Genomic DNA, 25,066 nt, shown 5'->3' with positions numbered 1-25,066 from the left:
CCCCTGGAGACAAACAGTGAGCCCTGTTTATACTTGACTCTGTTAGTCGGCCCTGACAGGGGCTGTGTCCTGCGAAGCACCAGGCTCAGGGCTGAGACTGGCTTCCTTCACACCCCACACGCACCTCCGTGCATCTGGCACGGCAGCCGCCCTCCTCTCCTGGGCTGGGCTCCGCTGAGTTATTCTGGGCACACACACTGGGGCTTCCGGCCCCCAGACTTCCCAGGGAACTGGAAGCAGGTAGGGACAGACCAGTATCCCCCCCACACACACACCCCTCAGGCCCCAGCACCTCCCACCCCGCCGGGCCCGGGCGCCAGGGGTGACAGGCAAGAAATTTATGAGCCGTTGGAGTTGGCTGATATTTGCTGAGGGCGGGAACGTGGTGTGAACTGAGGATCACACTGTGTCCTGGCTGAGGGCGCCTCAGAGGTCCCGGGTGTTTAAGAGTTGCCAAGTTTGTGGCCAGAGACCTTGGTGGGCCAGGGGAATCCACCGGGGGGCCCTGGGTTAGAGAAAAATGCATTTGCTCCCCCAAAGATGCAGTGAGTGACTGCAGAAGTGCGGGATGGGTGGGTGAGAGATTAGAACCTCAGCCCAGAGACCTTCAGCCACAGACCACCCCCTCCCCCCGCCCCACAAGCAGGAAATCCCTGGGGGGGGGGGGGAGCAGGGGAAGGAGTTGGAGCGGGGGAGGGGTGCGGAATACTGCCCATGTCCCCATTCCCGGCTGTGCTCCCCCAAGGCTGCTCCCCAGAGGAGCTGGCTAGGACTGAGGTTGCTGGGATGCCCCGACCTGCTGATGTCTCCTCAGGTCACAGCTCCCCAAACCTTTCACTGCCTGGACCAATGCCGCAGTCCATTCCCAGACAGTGACACGTGCCATGCTCTCCCCAGTGAGAAATGCCGTTACATCGCTGCTGGAGGAGGGCAGTGGGAATCCCGGGAGCCCTAGCTGTACCCAGGGCCAGCCTCTCTGTGCACCCGGCACAGTCCGAGAGTCTTCCAAGAGGTTATTCCTGCCCCGGTGGGACAAAGATCCTGGGGGTAAGGGAGCTGGTTGTGCCCCTACTTCTGCGTCCCAGAACGAGGGTCGGCTCAGGCCCTGTCTTGTACCCCAGCAGCCCTTTCCCACGGTTGCAAATTTTTCTTTCCCCTTCTTTTCTTTTCTTTTTTGGGGGACACACCCAGAGATGCTCGGGGGTTTTACTCAGGGTTCTGTGCTCAGAGATCACTTGCTGCAGGTATCCTATGCCTATGGGATTGAACCAGCCACATGTAAGAACTCTATTTGTTTTCTGCAGACCCCAAGCACTTTGTCCAGAAACTCCAACGACCACACCACGAGTGACGGAGGTGCTAGCCATCGTCTCCTTGCTCCCTACTTTCACCTCCCCCTACAACTCCTAAGCGGCCCCACTCTCCTCCATCTCCCTGAATTTCCAGGCTGAAGAACAGAAGTGAGTGAACCCAGAGACTCCTTCACTGAGGTGGACGCCTCCAGGGGAAGCCCGCGGCCACTCCTGCCTCTGCCTCCTCTTGCCCTCAGCCGCTTCCTGCTTCCCCGTGGCCACACCCAGCATGCAGCAGAACTGCGTCCACTCGGGGCTCAGAGGTTGCTGATCACTCCCATGTGATGCCAGGGACTGGACCCGGGATTCCAGCATGCAGAGCGTCCCTGGCTGCGCGTGGAGCCAGCTCCCCGGCTCCAAGAGGCTGGCTTCTTCCCACATGCCCAGCTGCTCCTCCCTGGGTTCTAAGAGCCGAAGGGAAAGTGGCTGCTGGGGAGGGGGTGGGAGGCCCTGGCACAGCCTGGAGCCAGGACCCAAGCCCAGAACGAGCCCACAGGGCCTGCAAGGGGCGGCCGGGAGGCCCCGAGGCCACTGCTGTGCAGACGTCGTTCCTGGGCTGCAGGCCACGCTCTCTGGCTGCCAATCTGTTTCTCTCCATGCTCTGCCCGGCTCCCTGTGCCAGCCCTCTCTCGGCCTGGCTCTGCAGTGCCATCCCCGTCCGTCAGCCCATGCGCGGCTTCTGGCCCCCACCCCACCCCACCCGCAGTCTTGAGCACTGGGGCGGGGGGAGCGGGGGGAGCGGGCCTGTGTGAGGCCTGGGGCCCAGCTGCCGCGGCTTCCCATCTGCTTCCCATCCTGCAGGGCCGGCCGGCCAATTCCACTCGGCTGCACGCTGCCTTCCAGACCCCGGGCTCAAGGAGTCCGTGACCTTCCCCAGAGCCCAGAGAGGACGCTGGGCTGGAGGGCAGCAGGCAGCTGGGGCAGCCAGGTGGCCGGCCAGGTGAGGAAAATCCTGCTTCCTCACAGCTCCAGGCTGGAGGGGCTGACGCATGACCCTCACACCAGCCCCTGCCCCACACGCATCCACAGCCCTCAGGGTCGGGAACTGCCCCACTCCTCTGCACCCACATGCCTCCCCGCCCCAAACCTGATTCATTCAACCAAAAGGCCAATCCATGCCCATGACCACCAGCTGGCCAGCAAAGGCCCTGCGTGGCCCTGAGGGATGCTCTGGAAGGGCTCTGGCTGTGAGCATTCCATCACTGAGGGCACTGACAGTGGTGGAGGGAGGCCAAGCCTGAGCCCCTGAGCAGCTCCCAGAACAAACCAACTCCCAGAAAAGCTGCAGGATGGAAAAGACACCTGCCCCGTCCTGCCTGCAGTGCCGGCACCTTCAACCAGAGTCTGGACCCCACATGGACCCAGGCAGGGGTTGAGGGGAGGGGACTGACCTTCCCCAGTCCATCAGTGACCATGGCACAGTGCAGTCACCAGCAACAGAAGGGAGACGCACCAAGTAGGAAGGCACTCACAGCCATACACACTCACATTCACACACTTCCACACACACGCACGCACACACATGCACACTTCTACATGCACACACTTACACACACACACTTCCATGAGTGTGCACACACATGCACACACACACTTCCACACACATGCACGCATACTTCCACATGCACACACTTCCACACACACTTTTACACACACATGCACACTTCCACGAGTCTGCACATGCATGCACACACCCACTACCACACACACATCCACACTTCCACATGCACACACTTCCACACACACACACTTCCACACACACATGCATACTTCCATGAGTATGCACACACATGCTCACGCACACTTCTACACACTTGCACGCACACAGGTATATACAGCCTGACAGGCAGTCCGGCATGGTCAGTCACATGGCCACTCACCATCTATGCCAGCCCCGACATTGGATGGCCCATCTCTGAAACCTGACTTCCCCATTCGACCAACTGTGTGACTTTGCATCAGTTACTTTGCTTCTCTGGGCTGGCAACTTTCCTCACAGACGGTGCTGTGCGAGGCTGGAGGAGGAGTCAAGAACACAAGAACCTCACGCAGCCGTGTAGCAGTCACAGGGCAGAGCACATGTGCACACACGCACAGACACACACACCTGGCTGCCGGCTCCCACTTCAGGGGCTGCCCGTGAGACACCGTGGGTGGCCACCAGGAGCACCCTGTGCCTCGCGCGTCCTTGCTTGTCTTCCTCTGGCATTGACCAGGGTTAGGACCGTGCCAGTCTCCATCAGAAGCACTTGGCCCCCTCCAGCAAACAGGCGGGAATGGGCGCCTCCCCCTCCTTCCCCCTCCTCCCCCACCTCCCCACCCCCCACCCCCGGCACACAGTCCTCAGCCTGAGAAAGCACTGCCAAGTAAGGAAGCCTCCGGCCTCCAGCCGTCATCTGCAGTCAGGGCTGCACTTCCCGGCAGACGACACTGGATGTACCTTCACTTCCTCGGACAACCCAAGGTCAAGCCCAGGAACATCCGACTGAGGAGGACATGAGGTCCCTGAGGTTTAGTGGTCCCAGGCCCGCCTGCTGCTTTTCTGCCTTCCCACCGCCTCCTCTGGCCAGGCTCCTGTGTGTGGTCGCTGCACCTGCTGCAGCAGCTGTTTCCATCCAGCTGAGTGGACTGGGGTGCCAGGGAGCGACACCTGTGAGCAACCAGCAAAACGGCGGGGGTGGGGGGGAAGCTCCACAGGATGCCGCCAGGCCCACCTCAGCCACCACAGGACCCTGAGGGAGGCCCAAAACCTCCAGGGCTCTCACCCTTCCCACCTGAAGGGAACCTCGGCCCACTCCAGCAAGTCCTGGGTCTGCCCAGCTCTGGCCCAACTGCACGTGTCCCCACCCTCTGCGTCCCTAAGTATATATGCACACACACACACATAAATGCACACACACATGCACACAAACAACATGAGTGCACACACATACACACACATGCACACACATATGTAAACACACTCACACATATGTACATTCACATGCACACGTTCATGTACACTTGCACATGCACACACTTACATACCCATCCACGCAGGCTAGCACACACACACATACACATGCTCATACACATACATGCTCACACACATTCAAATGCTCATACATGTGCACTGCATACATGCGTGCACACACATGCAACTGCACAGGGGCAGAGTCACTAGTGTCCTCCTGATGACCGCGGCATGAAGCCCTCAGAGGTGGCCCAGGGGTGGTGGGAGGGAACCCCGGGCATGAACAGCTTTGCAACTGTGTATCTCATGGTGATTCAATTTTTTAAAAGGCTGGGGGGGGGGAGGGGGTCCCTGTCCTCAGGACACAGGTGAGTGCGGCTCTACCCGTGGCTGGCATGGCTGGCGGGGCAGTTGTTTCTCAGGCCTCCTTTTCTGGATGCCACCTCACCCACTGGATTTCTCCAGACTTCAGGAGGAAAACTGTGGTAGGAGTAGGCCAGTGTCAGAGGTCATGAGTGGCTGGACTCAGCGTCCACCGTGACATTCCCTGGCCCTGCAACACCCACTGGGGACAACAGAGGACAGTGGGTCTGGGCCGAGGAGCACTGGCTGCCAGGCTCAGTCTGCCTGCTGGTGGCCCTGTCTACTCTCAGGGTCAGTGCTAGGGCTGGGTGGCCTCGGGGGTGCTCCTGGGGTCCCCAACCCACCTGCGAGGGCACCAGGGCCTGACCTGTCCAAGCCCCCGGGATCCCCGAGGCATCCACTGAAAAGGTTACTGACATATACTCTTGGGGCATGGGGCAGAGTATAAGCCTGCGAAAACGGGGTTCTGGCTTGGGGATAAGGCTAGAGCACGGGCCACCCTGTCTTGAAGGAAGACCACCCGCCACAGATCCAGGTGACCTCACGGCTGCTCCCTTTGTGTCCCTTCCCCAGAGATGCCGATGTCTGTCTCAGTCTTGAGGGGGCACCCCAACATCAGGGCAGGCAAGCGCTGAAGGGAAGAGGTTCCTCCCCACGCCCTGTGCTGGGAGCCACGAGGGGGTGCTCTAAGCAGACAGGAGGATGGGGTAAGCCCACAGAGGAGTCTGTACCCCAACATCTCCAGGACCTGGAGCCCAGGGCGTACTCCACTCCCTCCCACTTTCCCAGCATGAGGTCCGAGCACCCCGGCTCATGTCAACCACTGGCATCTGAAACTCCGTCACTGACACCAGGGGACAGGGGCGCACGTTGCAAAGGTGGGGGCCTGGCAGAGCCGAGCTGACCTGACGACCCTGGTGGTCCTTACTTGGCGGCTTTGCCCTCGGCCCCCCAATACTCAGCCCCTCTGTGCGGGTGTCGGCTAAAGAACTGGTGAGTCGTGACTTGGGGTCCCAGTTTGCACGGGGAGCTGGACGCAAAGAACAAAGGGCTCAGTGCAGCGGGACAAGCCCTTGCATCCACCGACACTCACCAACAGCCGTGCAAAGTGACACCGGGGGGCTAAGACGGCACAACATACAGCACGGCACCTAAAGCTGTAATGAAGCACCACCGAGCAGGGTATCCAACAGAGCCAGAGAGGTGACTCAGGGACTGTGTGCTCAGTCTGCCTCACGGAGACCCCAGTTGGACTCTCCTGTACTGTATGGTCCCCCTAACACCATCAGGATTTGACCCCTGAGCACCAGGGGTTGAGACAAAAAAAAAAAACCACCCCAATGGGTATCAGTGTTTCAGATAATCTGACACTTTATACCATGACTCCATGGAGTGCCATCCTGAATTAGATCCCACGCGCACCCACAGCCCGGGCAGGGTGGAGCTGGGGGCAGGGGTCAGGGAGGGCTTCCAGGGGGTGCTGGGCCTTCCAGAGGAGAAGGAATTCTCCAGACAGGCCGGGGAGAACGGCATTCCAGCTAAGGGATGGCGTGAGCACAGAGGCCCAAAATAGACCCTCTGGGCCAGGAGTCGACGTTCCTGGCGTATAAATCGGGACACGGGGCGGGGAGGGGGCGGGCAGCCATGGGCAGGTCACTTCGGGGGAGGGGAGGCACTGCCTTGGGGAGAGGAGTGGCTCCTTCCATCACCTTCTAGAAATATTTATTCCAGGAGCTCAAGGAAGGCAGGGAATAGTGCTCCTGTGCAGCTCAGAGGGTTCTAAACTCATGCGGCCCCAGGTCTCCTTTTTGGAAAATGAAACAACACGGCTTAGAAATGGACCTTCTTTAGGCAAATAAAAAAAAGAATCCCCACCCCCACCCCACCCCGCCAGCACCTGAGGCTGCCATTGGGCTCCCCTGGATCATCGCAGTGTCTGTGGCAGGGGGTGTCCACCCCTGGGGAGAACTTGCTTTGGGGGTGTGGCTGCGGGCAGAAGTGGGGGTGACGCTGTTGCAGGCTTCCATCCTGCCACGCTGCCGGTGCCTAGCTCAGGAGAGAGGGGGGAGCGTGGCGGCACCAGCCCCAGCGGACTGCCCGCCTGCCACCCACCCTGCTACCCCTTGTTTTCTTTCTGGAAGAAAGCCCTGACGGTCCAGAGGGATCTGTGTCTCCCTGCTGGCCGGCCCTCTCCATCCTCTCCAGCAGGAGACACAGCCTCAAGCCGGGCCTGGGAGGATGCACGGGGCAAGCCGGAGCCCAGAGCTACGTCACGGGACTGACAAGGCCCCCGTGCAGAGCTGAGTGTGGCCCCTTAGACAGACCCAGACCCCCACCCCCGAGGTCAGGCCAGGAGAGATGGACGAACAGGGGGTGAGAGGACATAAGCAACCCTGAGTGGAGACCCTGATCCTGCTGAGGAGCCGCCTCGCCTCCAGAAGCTGAGGGAAAGGAGCAGGAAAGGCAGACGAGGGCACACCCTCCAGCAGGGCGTGGGGGTCGGACCAGAGAGGCCACCATCGCCTGGAGGGGGAACCCTTCTCCACTGCTCGGGGAGCTGCTGGGGCTCATGGCATAGTGTGGGGGTGGTAAGCAGAAAAGGAGTAGCAGGGGGAGCCAGGGCAATACCACAGCGGGTAGGGCGCTTGCCTTGCATGCCACAGACCCAGTTGGGTCCCCGGCATCCCATGTGGTCCCCTGAGCACTGCCAGGAGTGATCCCTGAATGCAGAGCCAGGAGGAACCTCTGAGCGTTGCTGGTGTGCTCCTTCCCCAAAAAAGTGGGGATATCAAGAAATGAGAAAGAAAAGAGAAAGAGAAAAACCAGCCTCTGTGTCCCCTGATCTCAGACATCTATCAGACACAAGGAGCCTGGTCTCCCCTGCTGCCCGCAGCCCTGGGCCTGACTTGGGGGTTCTGGGGCCTGAGAGGCGGCCAGGCTCTGCCGTCCCCATTCCTGCCAGGTCCCGGACAGGCCGCCAGCTCCCAGGAGGAGTGAGAAGCTTCTGGCAATGGCCACCGGTTCTTAAAAAAGACTTGGTGTCATAGTGCAATCAGCTGAGGGCCAGGCTCTGGCGTGGCTGGCACGGTCTCATCTGCCTGACGGGTGGCAGATGTCCTCTGCGTGGGCACTCTGCACCCCCATCATGCTTGTTTGGGGCTGCTGGGGGGGTCTAGCCCAGCTCCATGCCTGGGGTTACTCCTCGAGGTGCTCCAGGACCTGCAGCCTCAGGGACGCGTGTGAGCGACCCCTGGGCTCGGCCCCTTTCACTCCTGAATGCTCGGGCTTCATGCTCACCCCTTACTTCCAGAACCCCGCAGGAACACCCTGCCCTCCCGGGCACCTTCCCTCTCGCCCGCCGCAGTGCCCAGCAGAACCCCCTTTTCACAGCTTTGAGAAGAAAGAACCAGTTCCAGGGGTGACCAGGGGAACTAATTAGGTGGCCTCCGGGCCCCTCCAAGGAGGAAGAAAAGTCACAAGTGGTGTAAGAAGAGGAAGAAACAACATGAAAAGCAAACAAGGGGAAGCAAAATAAAAACCAGAGATAAAAAGTCGCGAGCAAGCAGCGGCGCCTGAGAAACAAGGGCAGCGGCGGCCAGCTCTGAGGGGCCGGCCCTGTTATTCATAAGCGAGTTTCCTCTCTCACAAAGGACCTTTTGCACGCTTTTCCCTGCTGCCTCCAAACCAGCTGCTCGCGCTGTTGTAGCCTGAGTGATGATGAGGCTCTGAAAGGGTTTTTTGGGAACAGATGGCCAGGGGAGAGCTGGGGAATGTGCCAGGAGAGGCCCGGGCGGGCTGCCAAGGCCTGTGGTGACTGAGTGCTCAGGCTTCCAGCTCGCGTGCTTCCCCTGCCCTCTGCCCTCCGTGGCGCCAGCAGGCCTTCCCAGCGAGCGCTCGGAACATCTGGAGTCTGGGGCTGCCAGGAGGGGGGGCCGCGCGGCCGGGCGGGGGACCCTCTGTTCCCGCGGAGCTCCTACGGACTCAGCACCAGGCCCTCCGCGCAGAACAGCTAATCAAAACCACAGCCCCCGAATGGGAACCAGGCGTGCGCCCAGCTGCTGCCAGAGGCCGCCCCGCAACTTAACCTGGTGTCAGGCCTCACTGGCGGCGCGGCGCTGGGGGTGCTGGGGGGCTGACGACACCCCACCCCCTGCCACCTCGCTCCGAAGCCCGTGCCACCCCCAGCCACCCCCAGCGGGCTATTGGCTCCCTGTAGCTAAGTGGAGCCCCGACCTGCCGCCACCACTGCCCACAGGAGAACTGCCCCCTGGCACTGGCTGCGGGGACCCAGGGGGCACCCCAAGGTGCAGGCCACCCTGCTAGTGGGCTCTTGCCCACAGACCTCAGAAGCTGCAGGGCTTGGAGCTCAAAACCAAAAGGACACGGGCCCAAGCAGACTTGCCACTTCCTATCCCCACCTCCGCTTCCCCTCTGCGCCCTAAGGGGTGGGGTGGGGTGACTCCTGGGGGTCTGCAGCGAGGAGCAGTGACTGTGTGGATGAGACAGCCCCACAGGCCAGGAGGCCGTGGCGGGCGACGGAGTATGGCATCCATGCCATTGCCCGCGACCAGGCCCCTCACGTGGGAGGACGAAGCCATGAACTTAGAAAGGCCCAGGGCCTCCAGGTGGGCTGCCCAGCTGGGGAGGGAGAAGCCCCTCCATCCCCAGGTGCTGTCGACGTTCGCCCACTCCAGGTGGCTCTGCCCTTTCCTGAGAGATGTCCCTTCTCCCAGATCCCACCCCCGCCCCGGGTTCCTGATGTGATTACTACCTTGTCACCATCACTTCATGAGAGTTTCCTTGGGAAAATATCTCCCTCCCCTGGGATCCCGATGGATCCTTCCAGCAAGCTGGCAGGGAAAGTATTTGGGTTTTTACTTCATTAAGTGAGAGAACCGAGATCAGAGAAGTTAGGAATTCTATCCGAGGTCACACAGCTACGGAGAGCCAGGGTTCCGCAGGCCGATGCCGCACAGGGGCTCCCTGCTGTGCTGTGCAGGTGGAGGACAGCACCAGAGAGAGGGACATCTGCACTGTCCACGCACTCAGCCCCTGTTCACAGCGTCCACCGATCCCCCCCCCCCCGGGTCACACTTTCCCCACAGCACTGAACTGCAGGTCTCTGTTGTGAGGGTGTCTGGGGTTCTCTGAGGGTCTCTGCAAGCCCACAGGGGCCAGTCAGAGTATCTCATGGACTTCCTGGGTCTGCGACACTCTGAACTAGGGTGCTGAGGTGGGGAGGGGGTGGGGCGGGGTTCAGGACATGGCATTCAAACAGAGAGGGGGATTGAAGAGAGAGGGAGGGGCCAGAGTGATAGAACAGCAGGTAGGGCATTTGGCCTTGCACGAGGCCAACCTGGGTTCAATCCCCAGCATCCCATATGGTCCCTCATGCGCCACCAGGAGTAATTGCTCAGTGCAGAGCCAAGAGTAACCCCTGAGCATTGCTGGGTGTGACCCAAAAACAAACAAATAAATAAATAAATAAATAAATAAATAGAGCAATGTCCTTTTTAAAAAAAAATAAGAAGGATCGGGAGGAGGAGGAGGAGGAAGAAGAGAAGGAGGAGGAACAGGCTGGGGGGAGCAGAGCCCCAGTATAGAGAACATGGGCTGAGCAGGTGCTTCTGGAGGGAGCCAGGGCGAGCTCACCTGGAGCCCCCAACCTTACCACTCCCAACGCTAAGGACCCCTGCAGTCCCCCGCCAGGCCCTGTGAACAGTGTCAAGAGCTAGAGGAGCGACGGCAGCTGAGAGAACACTCCGCGTAGGAACAGCTGGCGACAAACGTCTATGTCATTGGAATGCCAGAAAAAATAAATTGCATCCATTTTTATGACTGGGAGGAAAGTTGGTGGCGGTTTCCCACCCACCCTCCCATATTTCCCAGCACACTGGGACCCTGGGAGCCGAGAGCAAGTGGGATTTAACTGGAGCGGCCGGTCCGCCCCCCAGGCACCCCACTCCCAGGTAGGAGGCAGGACAAGGAAGGGGTGAGGCCTGGGCTCACAAGCCGTGGTCAGCAGATCCCAGACCTCTCAGTGGCTCAGAGTCCTTCCTGGCACGAGGGACCAAACCAGGGTCTGCTGCAAAGGCATGATGAGAACAGCCAGCAAGGCCAGAAACACCCAGTGTGCCCCGCCTGCATGGTCTGAGATCCGGGTGCTTGTCTGGCCAGGCACCTTCAGTGTCCTGGGAGCACATGGTACAGGGGCCACAAGTCCAGGAGAGACTTTGGGTGTGGGGCCAATACCCATGATGGGTGAAGAGGAAGTGACAGGAACACACTCAGACTAAAAAGGCGGGAGGGTGTACAGCTAAGACTTGGAAAGCCCAGGAGACCAGAGTGATAGTACAGCAGGTCGGGCATTTGCCTTGCACACAGCCCACACAGGTTTGATCCCCGGCATCCCATATGGTCCCCCAAGCACCACCAGGAGTAATTCCTGAGTGCAGAGCCAGGAGCAACCCCTGAGCATCGCTGGGTGTGACCTGAAAAGCAGGGGGAAAAAAAAAGACTTGGAAAGTCCAGCTGGACAGAACATCAGCAGTCACTGATAGCAAGGTCTCACCCTAGAGCTGATGCAACCACATCCATGGCAGGTGGGCATGGAGCCAGGACAGCGCCCCCTCAGCGGGCACTCAGGGGCACAGGAGGCCCACCTAATGGGCAGGGCTGGGTCCAGCGAGTGGGGTGCTCTGGAGTGTAGGGGGCAGGGCACGGGAAGAACAGGAGCCATGGAGTAAGGGGGACAGGAGGGTAGCCAGGGGCCAAGGCTACAGCAGTCTGCCCAGAGGCTCTTCCCAGGAGATGGTGACAGCAGGTGAGGCACGGCCTTGCAGGCAACCCACCCAAACTGAATCCCGAGAACCACCAGAACTGAGCCCTGAGCACAGAGCGAGAAGTGAAGTTGAGCACCACTGGCTGTGGAGCCAAAACTCAGAACGAAAGCAAAAAACACGGCCCAAAGGGCAGGGCCCTCTGAGTCCCCCAGAACTGCAAAGGCTCTCCCCATGTGGACGGCAGCCGGGGAAAGGGACAGCACAGAGCCAGTGCTGTGCTAGCCACCGAGATGCAGTCCCCGGACTCCTGCCTCCCAGCCTCTGGTACGGCCCTTCACTCGCTGCCCTGGGCTTCATCTCTCCCCATTCCAGACCCAGGTTTGGTGAACAACTTGGTAGTGGGGGATCACGGGGCCAGTGTCACCTGGATTTAAACAAGACCATCAAGATCTATAACTATAACTATTATTATTATTATTATTATTATTGGGCCAGAGCGATAGCACAGCAAGTAAGGCGTTTGCCTTGCACACGGCCGACCCAGGTTCGATTCCTCCACCCCTCTCAGAGAGCCCGGCAAGCTACCAAGAGTATTATTCTGCCCACAAACAAAGCCTGGCAAGCTACCCATGATGTATTCAATATGTCAAAAACAGTAACAACAAGTCTCACAATGGAGACATTACTGGTGCCCGCTCAAGCAAATCAATGAACAACGGGAGGACAGTGCTACAGTGTAGTGCTATCATCATCATCATCATCATCATCATCATCATCATCATCATTATTATGGATTGGAGTGATAGCACAGCGGGTAGGGCATTTGCCTTACATGCAGCCGACCTGGCCGACCCAGGTTCGATTCCTCCGCCCCTCTCAAAGAGCCCAGCAAGCTACCAAGAGTATCTCACCCGCACGGCAAAGCCTGGCAAGCTATCTGTGACATATTCGATATGCCAAACACAGTAACAAGTGTCACAATGGAGACATTACTGGGCCCACTCGAGCAAATCGATGAACAACGGGAAGACAGTGACAATGACAGATCATTATTATACGGCAGTGATGGGAAAGACGAGTAAGGAGAGGCTGCTAAAATCTCAGGGCTGGGACGAATGGAGAGGTTACTGGTGCCTGCTTGAGTAAATCGATGAGCAACGGATGACAGTGACTACTCAGTGGCTCAAAATTCACTGGACAGTAAGGTGATTGGACCAAATAGCAGGAAACAATTGCAGGAAACAAAAGGTCCCTTCCTTTTCCACAGGTACTACAAGCCCACACAATCCAGGTGTACAGTACTGAGGCTAATTCTTTCTCCTCCTCCTCCTCCTCCTCCTCCTCCTCTTCCTCTTCCCCTTCTTCCTCCTCCTCTTCCTCAGCTACCAGGAATTGCTACTTTAAAAACAGGAGCCGCAGAAATGTGGTCCAGAGCCAACCACTTAGCTTGCATTATCTGGGCTGAGAGCTCCAGAGGCCCCCCGCCCCCCTTGCTGGGCCACCCCCTCCTGCACGGCTTCCAGACCAGCCTCAGAACGCTACAAGTGATGGCCCCTGAGGTCCGGGGATGGAGGACTCGTGCGTCCCTGAGAGAGAAGGCAGAGATGACAAATGGACTTTCTCAGAGACCGTGACTAACATCACCTGGTTTTCTCCTTCCCTCCTCTCTCGGCTCTCCATCTCCCTCCTTAGGAAGGAAGCCTAGAGGCAGAGCGAGAACTCAAGGGCTAAGCACAGGCTTTGCATGAGGGTTCCTCCTCCTCCTGTCCCTACATGATCCCCCAAGCACTGCTAGGAGTGACTTCTGAGCACTGAACCAAGGGCAGCCCCCTTTTTTTTTTTTTTTTTGGTCCCTATGTGGGACCAAAAAAATAAAAACAAAAGACATATGCTTGACTCTCTCCCATCCCCAATCCCTCAGACGGCCCTCAGGGCCAAGAGGGGAGAGTTTATCAAGCCCCACAAAGATACACTACTTCTATAGGGGTGACCGGAGCAGCCCCCCACCATTGACACCCATCATAGTATCTATGCGACTTATGTACAGCGGGTTCTCAATGCTAGTCAATGAATGAATGAATGAATGAATGAGCAAATGAACTAACAAAGGAATAAATGAATCTCTGGGGCACTGTTTCCTGCCCCACCCAGCCATTCAGGCTCTTGGGGAGTGTGGGGGGAGAGGGGGAGTCTGGGGACCATCCCTGCAGATAACTATAATTCACTTACTGAATTATATATCTGAAGACAGATACATAGAGAGACACAAAGGGCAGACATGGGGTGGTCCCATGAGCCCTCAAGATGCCAAGGCAGAATGTGGGTCGGGGGATGGCCTCAAACATCCTGTTGGCAGTGGGGCAGCCCAAGCCAGGGGGTGGAGAAGAGGGAGCCCCAAGACAGCTGCCAGGCAGGGTGGGCACAAGCTGCAGACTGCACCAGGCCCTCGAAACTTTTTCCACAGGCCTGTTACTAGTGAAAAAATCAAGGCTCAGAAAGGTCAGGACACTGGACACTGGATGCTTTGAGAAGATACAGCCAAATGCTTTAAGCCACCAACAGCCACCTCAGTGTCCCAATCTGGACCCTGAGGAGATGGGATCAGAGGTTCTCCAAGGCGTCTTAGGGCAGAGGTGAGCCCCAGCACCTATGGGTCCATCGTCCTTTTTTTCCTCCTCCTCCTGGACCAGGACCCTGCGCTGGGGTTAGGGCACCCCAGGGAAGGGAGGGGTCCCCCCTCCAACCTTGGGAAGCAAGGAGAAGAAAGCGAGGTGCAGAAAGCGGTGGCTACCCTCCCTGCTTGGAATGCCAGGGGAAGTTCACCCGGAGTTTACAAACCTCCTTTGTCACGGCACTACAGGGAGCCATCAATCACCTCTTGACCCGCCTCCCTGTACGAGGGAGGGGCCCCACCGCCCTCACTGCCCGGCTCCATGTGCAGAATCCCCCCCAGGAATGCAGCCAGCAGTGATTGCAGTCCCGCAGGAGGGAGCAGAAGGGCTTGCTGAGGGCCTCCAGGAAACCTCAGGGGTCCAGAGAGAGACTTGTATGGGGTGTGTGTGGGGGGGGGGGGGGTGTAGAGGAACATGGGGCTGAACGGGAAGCACAGGCCAGGAAGCAGGGGATAAGGACACTAGGGTGCCCCATCCTGTGCCCAGGGGCAGCTCTCACAGTGTCACCCCTCACATGGACACATTCCTGCCCATCCCGTGTCTGTGTGTGTGTGTGTGTGTGTGTGTGTGTGTGTGTGTGTGTGGTGGTGGTGGTGGTGGTGGTGACAAGCCTCCCCCTGGCCAGGCCCCCTATCCCTCCCTACTGGAAATGCTGCAGCACAAGCCCACAGGACAGACCACGGGGGCAGCTGAGCCTCCTCCTGGTGTGCACCTCTCCGCGCGCACACCTCTGGCTCCATGGGCGGTTCCCTCCACTGTGGATGCTGTTCTGGCTTCCGTCTGCAGTGACCTCTCGGCTATCCCGGCACAGATGGCCCTGACGCTGATGTGTCCTTTCAAACTCCCTGGGCAGGAGAGGTAACTCATATCCTCGATCTGGGCCCCTGACATGGGACACGTCCCCCCCTCCCCTGCATAGCAGGAGGGTCTCTAAGCATCCTGCCAGCCGCAGGGGGACTCAGACCCCATGTCTGCCACCGTTTTTCCCACGTGCCTTAGCAATCTCTCCAGATTGAACAAGCAAACGAATGAATGAAAGAATGAATGTCACCTGCCTTAATGCAGAGCCTCAAGTCAAGTCACACAGCCTAAGTCACCAAACGTGCCCTAGACTGCCCCAGGTGGTCACCTTGCTCAGGGGGCTCTATCCTCTTTTTTCTGGAGCTGTGAGGGGCAGGTTCAGTCCCAGAGCACTGGGTAGGAAGAGCTTCAGCATGGCCATAGTTGAGGGGCAGGCAGACCCCTGTGGGGCTGTCCAAGGTACCCATGATGCCATTTTCAGAAGTAGGATCATGCCCATGACCCCAGGGCCATGAGGAGACTTAGAAAGGGTGAGACCCCCCAGCAAACCTTTGAGAACTTAGGGCTGGCGAGTCAGGATAGAGGTTTGGCACCTGTGTGCATGCGGACCCGGGTTCCATCCCTGGCACTTCATCTGGTTTCCTGGGCATCCCCAGGAGTGATCCCTGAGCACCGGCAGGTATGACTTGAACCTCCTCCCATAAAAGCCAACCTCCAAGAGGCTGGTGTCCTCCCCACCCCCAACTCTTTGGGTGTATGGGCGCGTGGCGAGCACCCCACGTCTCTGACTCCCCTTCCCTGTCGCCCCACATACCTTGCGCTTCTTGGCACGGCCCTCGGCCTGCAGGGTGCGGGTACAGCGCTGCACGCACTCGGAGAAACTGAGGTTGCTGTGGTCGGCGCTGTAGTCCAGGTCAGCCAGCCGCGCCAGGGACAGGATGTAGTTACAGGCGATCCTCAGGATGGCCAGCTTGGACAGCTTCTGCCCGTACGAGTAACACGGCACCTGGGGGTGGAGAAGTGTCAGGAGCCACTGCACAGCCGGGCAGGTGCCGGGCGCTTCCAAGAAGGCGCCACCGCCCCACCCCTGCCCCCAAAAGGGGCCTTTCTTTTCCCTGAGCCCAGTTTTCACTCCCTCCCACCACACAGTCTGTCCACTCGGGTGAGGAGGCCTCTGAGCTCCCATTCTCATCCAAGTCTGCCCCAGGGCCAGCACAGGCCTCCAACCCCCCTCCCAGAGAAGGGGTCTCTCTGACCATCTGTCTCATCGGATTTGGGCCACACCCAGGGGTGCTCGCTCATCACCCCTGGGACCCGGTGGGCAGCGGGGACATACGTGATGGCAGGGATAGAACTACAGTCGGCCATGCGTGCGGTAAGCACCTTAACCTCTGCACTGTCTCTCTGGCCCCGAGAACCTCTACTGGACGCTAAGGTTTCCCTCATCCCCTTGCTCAGAAGCATCATTCGGCTGGACCCTGGCCGGAAGGGGGGGCTCAGAGCTCCTCACTGAACACTGACTTTTAGCCTTCGGAGGCTTGCTCCGGGGGAAGCTGCAGTATCTCACCAGAGCTCGGCTCCGGGGGCTCTTGGGATATCAAGGAGGAAAAGACCAGGTGCGAGGCAGGACACCCTCTTGATTGGCTTTCTTCTTCCTCTCTCCAGAGACCCAGTGCAGCAGGGAGGGCACTTGACCTGCACACGGCTGACCCAGGTCAGATCCCCAATGCCCACTGTGGTCCCCTGGGCCCACCAGGACTCCACCCTGAGCACCACTGGGTGGGGATCAAACCTCTCCCCCGAAAGCCCCTCAATGCCAGCCCCCCCCCCAGACTTGCCACGTGTGTCCGTCTCTCAACGCTCAACGCTGCATGGTGACACACATGTGTATGAGAAGAGAACAGCTCAGTCGCTGCCGTTCTCACAGCAGGAGCCACCCGCCCCCCCCCCCCCCCAGGGCCTGGAGCAGCTCTGATGGTTGCAGACCCACAGACCCTGCTGCGCGCAGTGTCCTGTCAGTCACGGCAGGGGAGAGTCACGTGAGAGGCCCCACGGCGCCCCAGCAAGACATGGCGCCTGCCCTGTCCCTGTCTCCTGCAGCCCCCAGACCACAGCCCACATCATTGGCGGAGGTTCCAGCTCCCCAGCAGCCCAGCAGCTGCCCCTTTGCCGAGGTCAGGACCCCAGGCCCGGTGGCAGTGCAAACCCGGCCAAGAGAAGTGACAGAACGACGCACTTTGCCTGTTCCCAGCCAGAGTCCAGAAAACCCTGCTGGATCGGCCTGGGCAAATAAACAAGGTCGCCAGGTCACAGAGATTCCAGGGGGCCGGGGGGTGGGGGCCCAGCATCTGCACCCCGGGATGGGGATGTATACCTGAGGGAGGCACTGGCCCCCAAATATCCATGTCACCAGAGGCCAAGCCTCGGGCCCTGAGCAGCCAGGTGTCCCAGCAGGAGGGAACAGGGGTCTCAGCGGGACTGTGTGACCCCTAGCAGCTGAGGTCAAGGCCAGCCCAGAGTGCTGGCCAGATGAGGGGCAGTGCTGGTCTAGGTCAGTCACTCTGCCCCTGTGCTGTCACAGTCCAGGGTGTGCTGGAGAACCACCTGTCGAGCTGCTGATGCCTGGCACCATGGCAGCTATTCACAGGTTTCATGCCACGGAAAACTTCCCCCAAATAAAGCCCGTCATCCCGACAGCGACGGGTCAGGCCGGGTCACTCGGCAAAGACCTGGGCACAGCTGAAGCCTCGGGTCCAAGGAAGCACATGGCACACAGCCGTGGGCTCTTGGAGCACTTTGTATGGGATGCCTCTGGGGCCCCTGACACATCCTCTTGTTCTCCTTCCGGGGAAGCCTCACTTCATCTGCCTGATGATGGGCCCAGCTGCCGCTCAGCCCGCGTCCAGCCCCTCAGCAGCTCAGCTTTCTCATCAACAGAGCCGGCTTCAGAATACCCTGGGCATGGGTGAGGGCAGGGGCACAGAGAAAGAGCCAAGGCCTCAAGCCTCCGTCCTTAGGTCTCGGTGCCAACTCCTACCCACCCCTCAGAACCTTAAATGCCTTAAATGCCTTCTCAGAATCCCACCAAGCCCCAACACCACTGTGTCCACAGCACAGGTGGGAGCCCTGGGCGTCTGTGAAAGTGCACCCTTCCCAAAGGGTAGCTCAGCAGGCGGCGGCGACTCGCTGCTGCCTCAGGTCTCAGCCTGCCTCAGTTTCCCGAGAGTAGGGCAGCTTTCCAGTCCTAGGGCCGGGTAAATCTTCAGGCACACACCAAATTCCCAGCACTGGCTGCCAAGCCAGAAGATTGTGCCAGGAGGTCGGGTGCCAGCCAGGCCCATGTCCTCCTTCCCCCATGGCCCTGACAGCCAGGGCTAGCCCATGGCCAAGCTGGACCCTCACAGGGAGCCTGAGAGGATGCAAGCCAGCTGGGCCAGAGTGTGGAATACACCTGGCCATCTGCCCTCCGTGCCCGCCCAGCACCCAGCCCCACTGCCCCTCATGCTCCTGCACCAGAGGGCTTCACTCTCCTGCACCTCCATGGCTAAGCCCTCGCCCTACCTCCGCAGCCTTCAGTGGGAGGGTCAGGCCCACCAGCACTGCCCAGCACTGCAGGTGGACAGCTCCAGAGAGTTCAAGAAGCTGAGGGAGCAGAGATATGGGGGGTCTGGGTGCCTAAGGCGCTCACAGACTGACCCTGGTTCACAGGCTTGGACTCCACAACCCTGGGAGGTCAGCATGTGACAGGCAATGCAGACGCCATGGGACCACACACAGTGGGCAAATGCTGTGAATACAGCAATGTTGGAGTTTGTTGGGCTTCTAGGAGGACATCTTGGTGGGCTCTGGAGGGTGACTAGGAGTCAGCATGGAGGCTGGGGGGAATAATAACAAGGCCCATTTCATTAAATGAACTAATACGCATAACATGATTTGCACAGAAATCAGCACAAAATAGGTTGGTGCTTCCTTTTTTTTTCTTCTTTTTTTTTTCTTTTGGAATGGTGAGCCATACCCAGAAGTACTCAGGGGTAACTCCTGGCTCCGCACTCAGGGATCAGAGCCCAGGAAATCATATGAGATGCCAAGAATCGAACCCAGGTTGACCACGTGTAAGACACATGCCCTCCCTGCTGTGCTAAGGCTCCGCCTGGGGTTCTTGGAAGCTTCTCTGGTTACTGAAATATGACAGACCTTTCGCTTCCACAGCCATGAAGGCTCCGCCCAGCAATAAGGATACTGATGCTTCAGACGCGCTCAGCCCCACGAGCCCCCATTACTCCCCTCGTGTCCTCTTCGCAATAAAACTGTAAGCTAGGAACATCTTTCTCCAGCTTAAGAACAGAGAGTGAAAGTGATTTGTCCACAAGAAAGCAGGCAGGGGCCTGCTGGAAACCGCACCTCTCAGCGCCTGGGCCAGAGATCTTCCACCCAGTCAGGAAGCTGCGAGGCCAACCAGAGTGGCTACCCCAGACCTGACCTCGGCGCTGGGTGAGCCACGGCGGTGTCTCATCTCAGGCAAAGCTGTCCCCCTCCTCCCCTGGGGGCCCATGCCAGAATTCAAGCCTAAGGTTTGATGGGGGGGGGAGGGGGAGGGCGCATGCGCAGAGCCCCCATCCAGCGGATGTGCGCTGTGGCCGTGGGGAGCTGTGGGAGTGACATCCCACCCATCTCAGGAACCAAAAGTGCCCGGCCACAGTTCTTCCCCGCTAGGAGACCCGTCAGATGACCACTGGGGCCTGGTCTAGCAGCTCCGCTGGGGAAGGGACAGAATGGCCTGGGAGCAGCGGGAGCCAGCCCGTCTGTGGCCGTGCGTCCGCGTGTTCTCGCCTGGGGTGCACGTGCCTGCACGTGAACGCGCTCGTGTCTGCACGTGAATGCGCACGTGCCTGCACGTGAACACGCTTGTGCCTGCACGTGAACGCGCACGTGCCTCCATGTGAACGCGCCCGTGCTGTCCTGGAATTCATCATCTCGGTACACGAAGACCACAGGCGTGAAGGAGGCCAGGATAATAATCTCATCTCGGCTGCTGACCGTGACATGCCACACCTGGGTGTGAACGTGTGTATGTGTGTGCGCCCGCGTGTGTGTGCGTGGGGAGGGGGGTTGAGAGGAGTGTGGCACTGCCACGGGAGCCGTTGAGCAAGCGCAGCCAGGAGGGCATTTCAGAAGCCACTGCCAGCTGCCCCACTCCATCAGCTGATCCAGACAAGTTTCTGCCCTTCTCCTGGCGTTGGTTTCCCATTCCGTGGAATGGGCTAATTCAACCAGCCTGACCAAATGAGGAATCTCTCATTTTGGAGAGATGTTAAAGCTTCTGTCTGATGAGCTGCAGTCAGATGCCCTGAGGATGCCCCGACCTGGACCTGCAGGAGGCAGCTGGGGGTAGGGGGTGGGTGGCACTGGGCTGGCAGGCAAAGACCCTTGGTCATGGCCCCCACTGCTGGGCTGCTCTGGCACGGGGCCTGCTGCTCCTGATGGCTTTCCTAGCCACACAGAGAGCAGGTGCTCAGCCTGGCCCTGCCCTTCTGTACCCTGAGCACCGGGGGCTGGGGCTGCAGAACCCTCTAGGCCTGCTGCCTCGAGCCGGCATTGGTGCGGCCATCCCAGTCCCTGACTGTGGCTCTACCACGCCCCCCCCCCCACTTCCACCACTATCACCACCATCTTGCCCAAATCCAACTGAGACGTTTGCTCAAAAGTCAATGCTCTCTTTGCCCCCCCTCCCCAAAATGTAATCCCCTTCCATGAGTGACACAGGCACCCACCAGAGGAAAAGGACAATATGATCTGGGGGAAAAGATGGTGTTCTCTGAAGTGCTTTGTTGCTGACTAAAGCCCAGAGAGGTTGAGTGACTTTCCTGGAGTCCCATAGGAAATCAGCCTCTGAGAAAACCCAAAACACTGACCATTAAAATCAGTCCCATCCACTACCACCCCCACAATCCATCCTAGGGCCCTGGGGTGGGATCAACGGTGGGGACCACTCTTTTCTTAGCTCTTCCACTCTCTGAGAAAAGTAGAAACCAAGAACCCCCATGGAAGCACTAACTTTATCGCAGGGGAATTGCAAATCTGCTCCTCCCGCTGTGGGTAATTCTTGGGCAAACGTTTCTCACCGTCCCTCCAGGGGACACAGCTCCTGATCCACCTAGAACTGGGCTCTCAATGCCCCCAGGGTTGCGAGGGGTGAATCTGCCAGGAAGCAGGTCACCAGCAACTGCCGAGGCCCCTGCTGAGGGGTGGAGGGGTGCGCGCCTGCAGACCCGGCACCGACAGACAGCAGAGAGGGGTGTGCAGCGCCTGCAACCCTGGGCGCAGCATCCCTGCTGGGGATGAAGCGCTGACAAGCTCCCTTACACAGTATTCCCACCGCAGGAGCCCGCCCGCCCTCTCCGCCACTGAGACATACCCACATCACTCCCCATCCCGCCCGAAGGACTCGCTGCCATAAAAGTGCACGCGGAGAGCAGAAGCTGGACGCTCGGAGACCTCCACCTGGCCGATTCTGGCCCCGATATCTCACCCCTAGCCCCAGCTCCTTCTTGCAAACCAAGACCGGTCCCCACGCCACCGTAGCAGGATCCAAACCTGCCCGGGTCCTGGGACCGGCCGCACCGGGACAGCTTTCGCCCGACACACGCCCTCCTGGTCCCTGCGGCCACCCTCACCCCCACGGCGCCCCGGGCGCGGCGAGGGCGCGTGGGCGCGGGTACCTGCTTGCGGAGCGCCTCGAAGGCTGCGCTGATGGTGTGCACGCGCGTCCGCTCCCGCGCGTTCGCCAGGAGCCTCCGCGTCTGCTGCAGGGCTTTGATCTCCGAGGAGGCAGCGGTGGCTTCGCCCGACCGTTTCCTAGGCGACGCGGAGGCATCCGGGTGGTTATTGTAAATTACGTGTGAAATGGACGAGTAGGAACTTTCCCCCGGGCGCGTGGGGGGCGCGGGGCGCGCCGAGGGCTCGGGGGGCGCAAGGGGCGCGGACTGCGCGGGGCGTGCGGGCGGTGCGCACAGCAAGATGCGGGGCCGTAGGCTGGGTTCCCGGAAAGGCTGTGGCTCGGGACCCCCGGGGACCTGGCTCTGGGGCGCCGGCGGCGGCGGCGTGGGGAGTCCCGGCCCCACCGCGCCCAGGGCGAAGCCGCGTTTACGCGCGTCCAGCACCTCGGGCGCCCGGGCTCCCCCGCGCTCCCCGGCTGGGTCCGCGCCCCCACCCGCAGGCACGGCCGGCGCCGCGGGGACTGGCACCGGGGCCGGGCCGGGCTGCAGTCGCGGGGTCCCGTCCCGCAGCCCGTTGGCGGCGGCGGCGGCGGCGGCGGCGGCGGCGGCGGCTCGGTGCTCGGGCACTTCCAAGTCCAGCCGGAAAGTTTTATAGCCGTTCGCACGCCGCGCCGGCTCCTTGCCTTTGCGCTTGAGCTTCTTGAGGCCGTTCAGCTCCTTCATGCACACGGTCTTCCACGGCCCGTCCTCGAGCACCGGGATGTGCTTCATGGCTGGGGCGGTGCGGCGCGGAGCGGCGCGGCGCGGCAGGGGCGCGGGGGCCCGGGACGCGCGCGCTCTGCACCGCCGCGCGCCGGCTCTGGCCCCGCGGCCGCTGCGCTGCGCGCCTCGCAGCCTCGGCTCCCCCTGCCGGCGCCCGCCCGCCCGCCCGCCCGCGCCGCCCCTGCACCCCCGCGCCCCGGCCAGCTGCGCCGCGGCTCCGCGAAGCCGCCGGGCTGTCCGGCCCCCGAGCGCTCAGGGTGTCATCTGAAGTCGCGGCCGCCGTGCCAGCATTTCTGGAGCACGCCCGCTGCGCTCCATCTGTGTTTGTTTAGCCTCAGTTTACACAGAAGCCCGGTTCGCGAGATCACTCAGCGCCGCCGCCTCCCCGGCCCGGCCGCCGAGCCCAGCGCCTTTAAAGGAACAGGAAGCATTTTTCCAAACAGCTGGGCGGCCGGCCGCCTCCTTTGTCCGCGCGCGCTCCGCTCCCCGCCCCCTCCCCGCTGCCCCCGCGCTGGGCTCCCTGCAGACCCGGTCCGAGCGCGTGCTGCCGCGCCCCCTCCGCGCTCCCCCCGTCTCCCTCCTACCTGGCCCTGCTGGGCCCTCGGGGACGCAGCCCCGGCCCTCCCTAGCCCGCCCCTCCAGCTTCACCCCTGCACCCCATTCAGAGGTTGCGCGGGGCGCTGGGGTCGGTGGGGAGATGGGACCCGCGCAGCGAAATTCAATAAGGGAGTGAAGGGGTCGATGGGGGGAAGGGGGAGACCCCGGAGCTTGCCCTTGACCCTCTTTCCCCTCTCCCCACCCCCATTGCCGGTCCTGCTGGAGCCTACTGGAACCGTGAGACCTCCCCGCGGGGGCCGTTCTGCAGAGGAACGTGCTTCCCCGCGAGGCCAGGGACACGGGCGGCTTCGGTTCCGACAGATGGAGCGCCCGTGAGAAGGCAGGCTCCTCGGGGCAGTTGTGGGTCTCAGAGGGCAGAGGCAGGGCCATAGGGCTCCGCGAGGACAGGGGTGGAACTCTGGGCGCCAAGGGCTCAAAGGGCAGCTCTGGGTGTGAAGGCTCCCGGCGGAGGCAGAAGCGGGCTTGGGGGGCGGGGGGGGGGGGGGCGTTCTACCCAGCAGAGCTTCACTCATAACAGAGAGACCTTGGCCAAGTCACCTCTGCTCTCTACAGCCAGGCGTGATCCTTGTCCCTGACGCAGGAGCGGGCTGGGAGGGCCACTGAGGGAGGGCTTATGTGCAGAGCACTCCAAACAGCACGGGCCAAGAGGCAGCTTTGCAAGGGCTCAGTTACTGGGGTGGAAGTAGAGACCCCAAACTGTGTACCATGGCAGGAGTGAGAGCACCCCAAGGCTGCTCTGATGGACCAGCAGCTCCCCTCATGGCCTCTGTCCCAGAGAGCTGGGGGTTCTTCCTTCACCTTGTTTTAGTGAGGATTTTCCTGAGGCCGGCAGCGCTCACAGAGAATGCCCCAGATGGGAGGTTGGAGGATGCTGCAGGTGGGTATCACCCTCCCTTGCGTAGTACTGTGAGGGAGGAGAGGGTCAACATCCTTGTGGATGTGTCCCCTGATTCTGAAGCAGCAGTCCCCAGCACACCAGCATCTCCCCAGAGCATCTCTCTGCCCTGAAGACCAAAGTTGAGTCCTGGAGAGAAACCTATGAGGGGGGTAGGGAGGTAGGGAGGGAAACCTATGAGGGGGGTAGGGAGGGTTGCTAAATGATAACTCACTCCTAGTGGGCACGGGGGATCAAATAGGATGCGGTGTCTGGGGCGGGGGGGGGGGGGGGGGGGAGGGGGCGGGGGGCGGGGAGACTCAAATCCGGGTCTGTGATGTGCAAAGCAAGCACCCTACCTGCTGTACTATCCCTCCGGCCCCACTGTAGAGAAATCTTTATTCTCTGCCATTTACCCACCCAGCCCCGGCTCCCAGGGCACCCACTTGGTTCACTGCCCCCCTCAGCTCCCTCCGCAGAGGGGTCTCTCCCTTTCCCCTTGAATAACCTCCTGTCCTTGAGTAAGCCCTGGCTGCTCCAGGCACTGCCTCGTCACTCTTGCGTGCCTCTGCTCGGTGCTCACTCAGATGCTGCTGCAGCACATCCTAACCAACCCCCCACCCAAGAAGGAGCAGTTGCCTCCCTGCCTATCGCCAGCCAGAGTCATGCCCAGGAAATCCTTGCAGGAAGACAGCCAGACCTCAGGTTTGGGACATTGTCCAGAGTCCAAGCAGAGTGTGAGCCCCCAGTTTGCCCTCTGCTCCTAGAGCTGCCCCTTCAGAGCTGGGAAAGCCACGTTTGGCGCAATCCAAATCTCCGTCGCTTCTCTCTCTCTCTCTCTCTCTCTCTCTCTCTCTCTCTCTCTCTCTCTCTCTCTCTCTCTCTCTCTCTCTCCTCTCTCTGCGGAGACCCTGGGAACAGACTGGCCCAAGCATTCCAGCAGGCTGTGTTGGGCACGTACCTAAAGGTATGAACGGTGGTCTGGGCATGTGGGGACGAGGGAAACGCTGCCACCCAGGTTCCACACAGTCCAGCACCAACCCCAGACTCGGGGTGCAGCAGCAGTTTGGCACGTTTGTGGCTCCGGAGGGGTGCGTGGCAGCTTGGAAGATTGTTCCTAAAGAAGCCCAACTGTCCTTGAAGATCACCCGTCCTGCTTTGAGTAGAGACTCC

General features: G+C 60.4%; 1 protein-coding gene across 1 annotated transcript in view; it reads right to left on the bottom strand.

Annotated features, from left to right (window-relative positions):
* Window positions 1-22,526, bottom strand: part of ATOH8 (atonal bHLH transcription factor 8) — a 30,165-nt gene extending 7,639 nt beyond the window's left edge. The window contains exons 1-2 of the mRNA XM_056118209.1: window positions 21,643-22,526; window positions 15,738-15,929 (exon numbers count right to left, since the gene is read on the bottom strand). Coding sequence (XP_055974184.1) covers window positions 15,738-15,929; window positions 21,643-22,410 — 960 coding nt within the window. The 5' untranslated portion in view covers window positions 22,411-22,526. The remainder of the gene's footprint in view (window positions 1-15,737; window positions 15,930-21,642) is intronic.
* Between the last annotated feature and the right edge of the window lie 2,540 nt (window positions 22,527-25,066).

Source organism: Sorex fumeus, unplaced genomic scaffold, assembly GCF_029834395.1.
Source record: "Sorex fumeus unplaced genomic scaffold, SorFum_2.1 ptg000003l, whole genome shotgun sequence".
Taxonomy (NCBI): domain Eukaryota; kingdom Metazoa; phylum Chordata; class Mammalia; order Eulipotyphla; family Soricidae; genus Sorex; species Sorex fumeus.
Note: the sequence above shows the minus strand (reverse complement) of the source record. Positions and strands in the feature narration are given on the sequence as shown.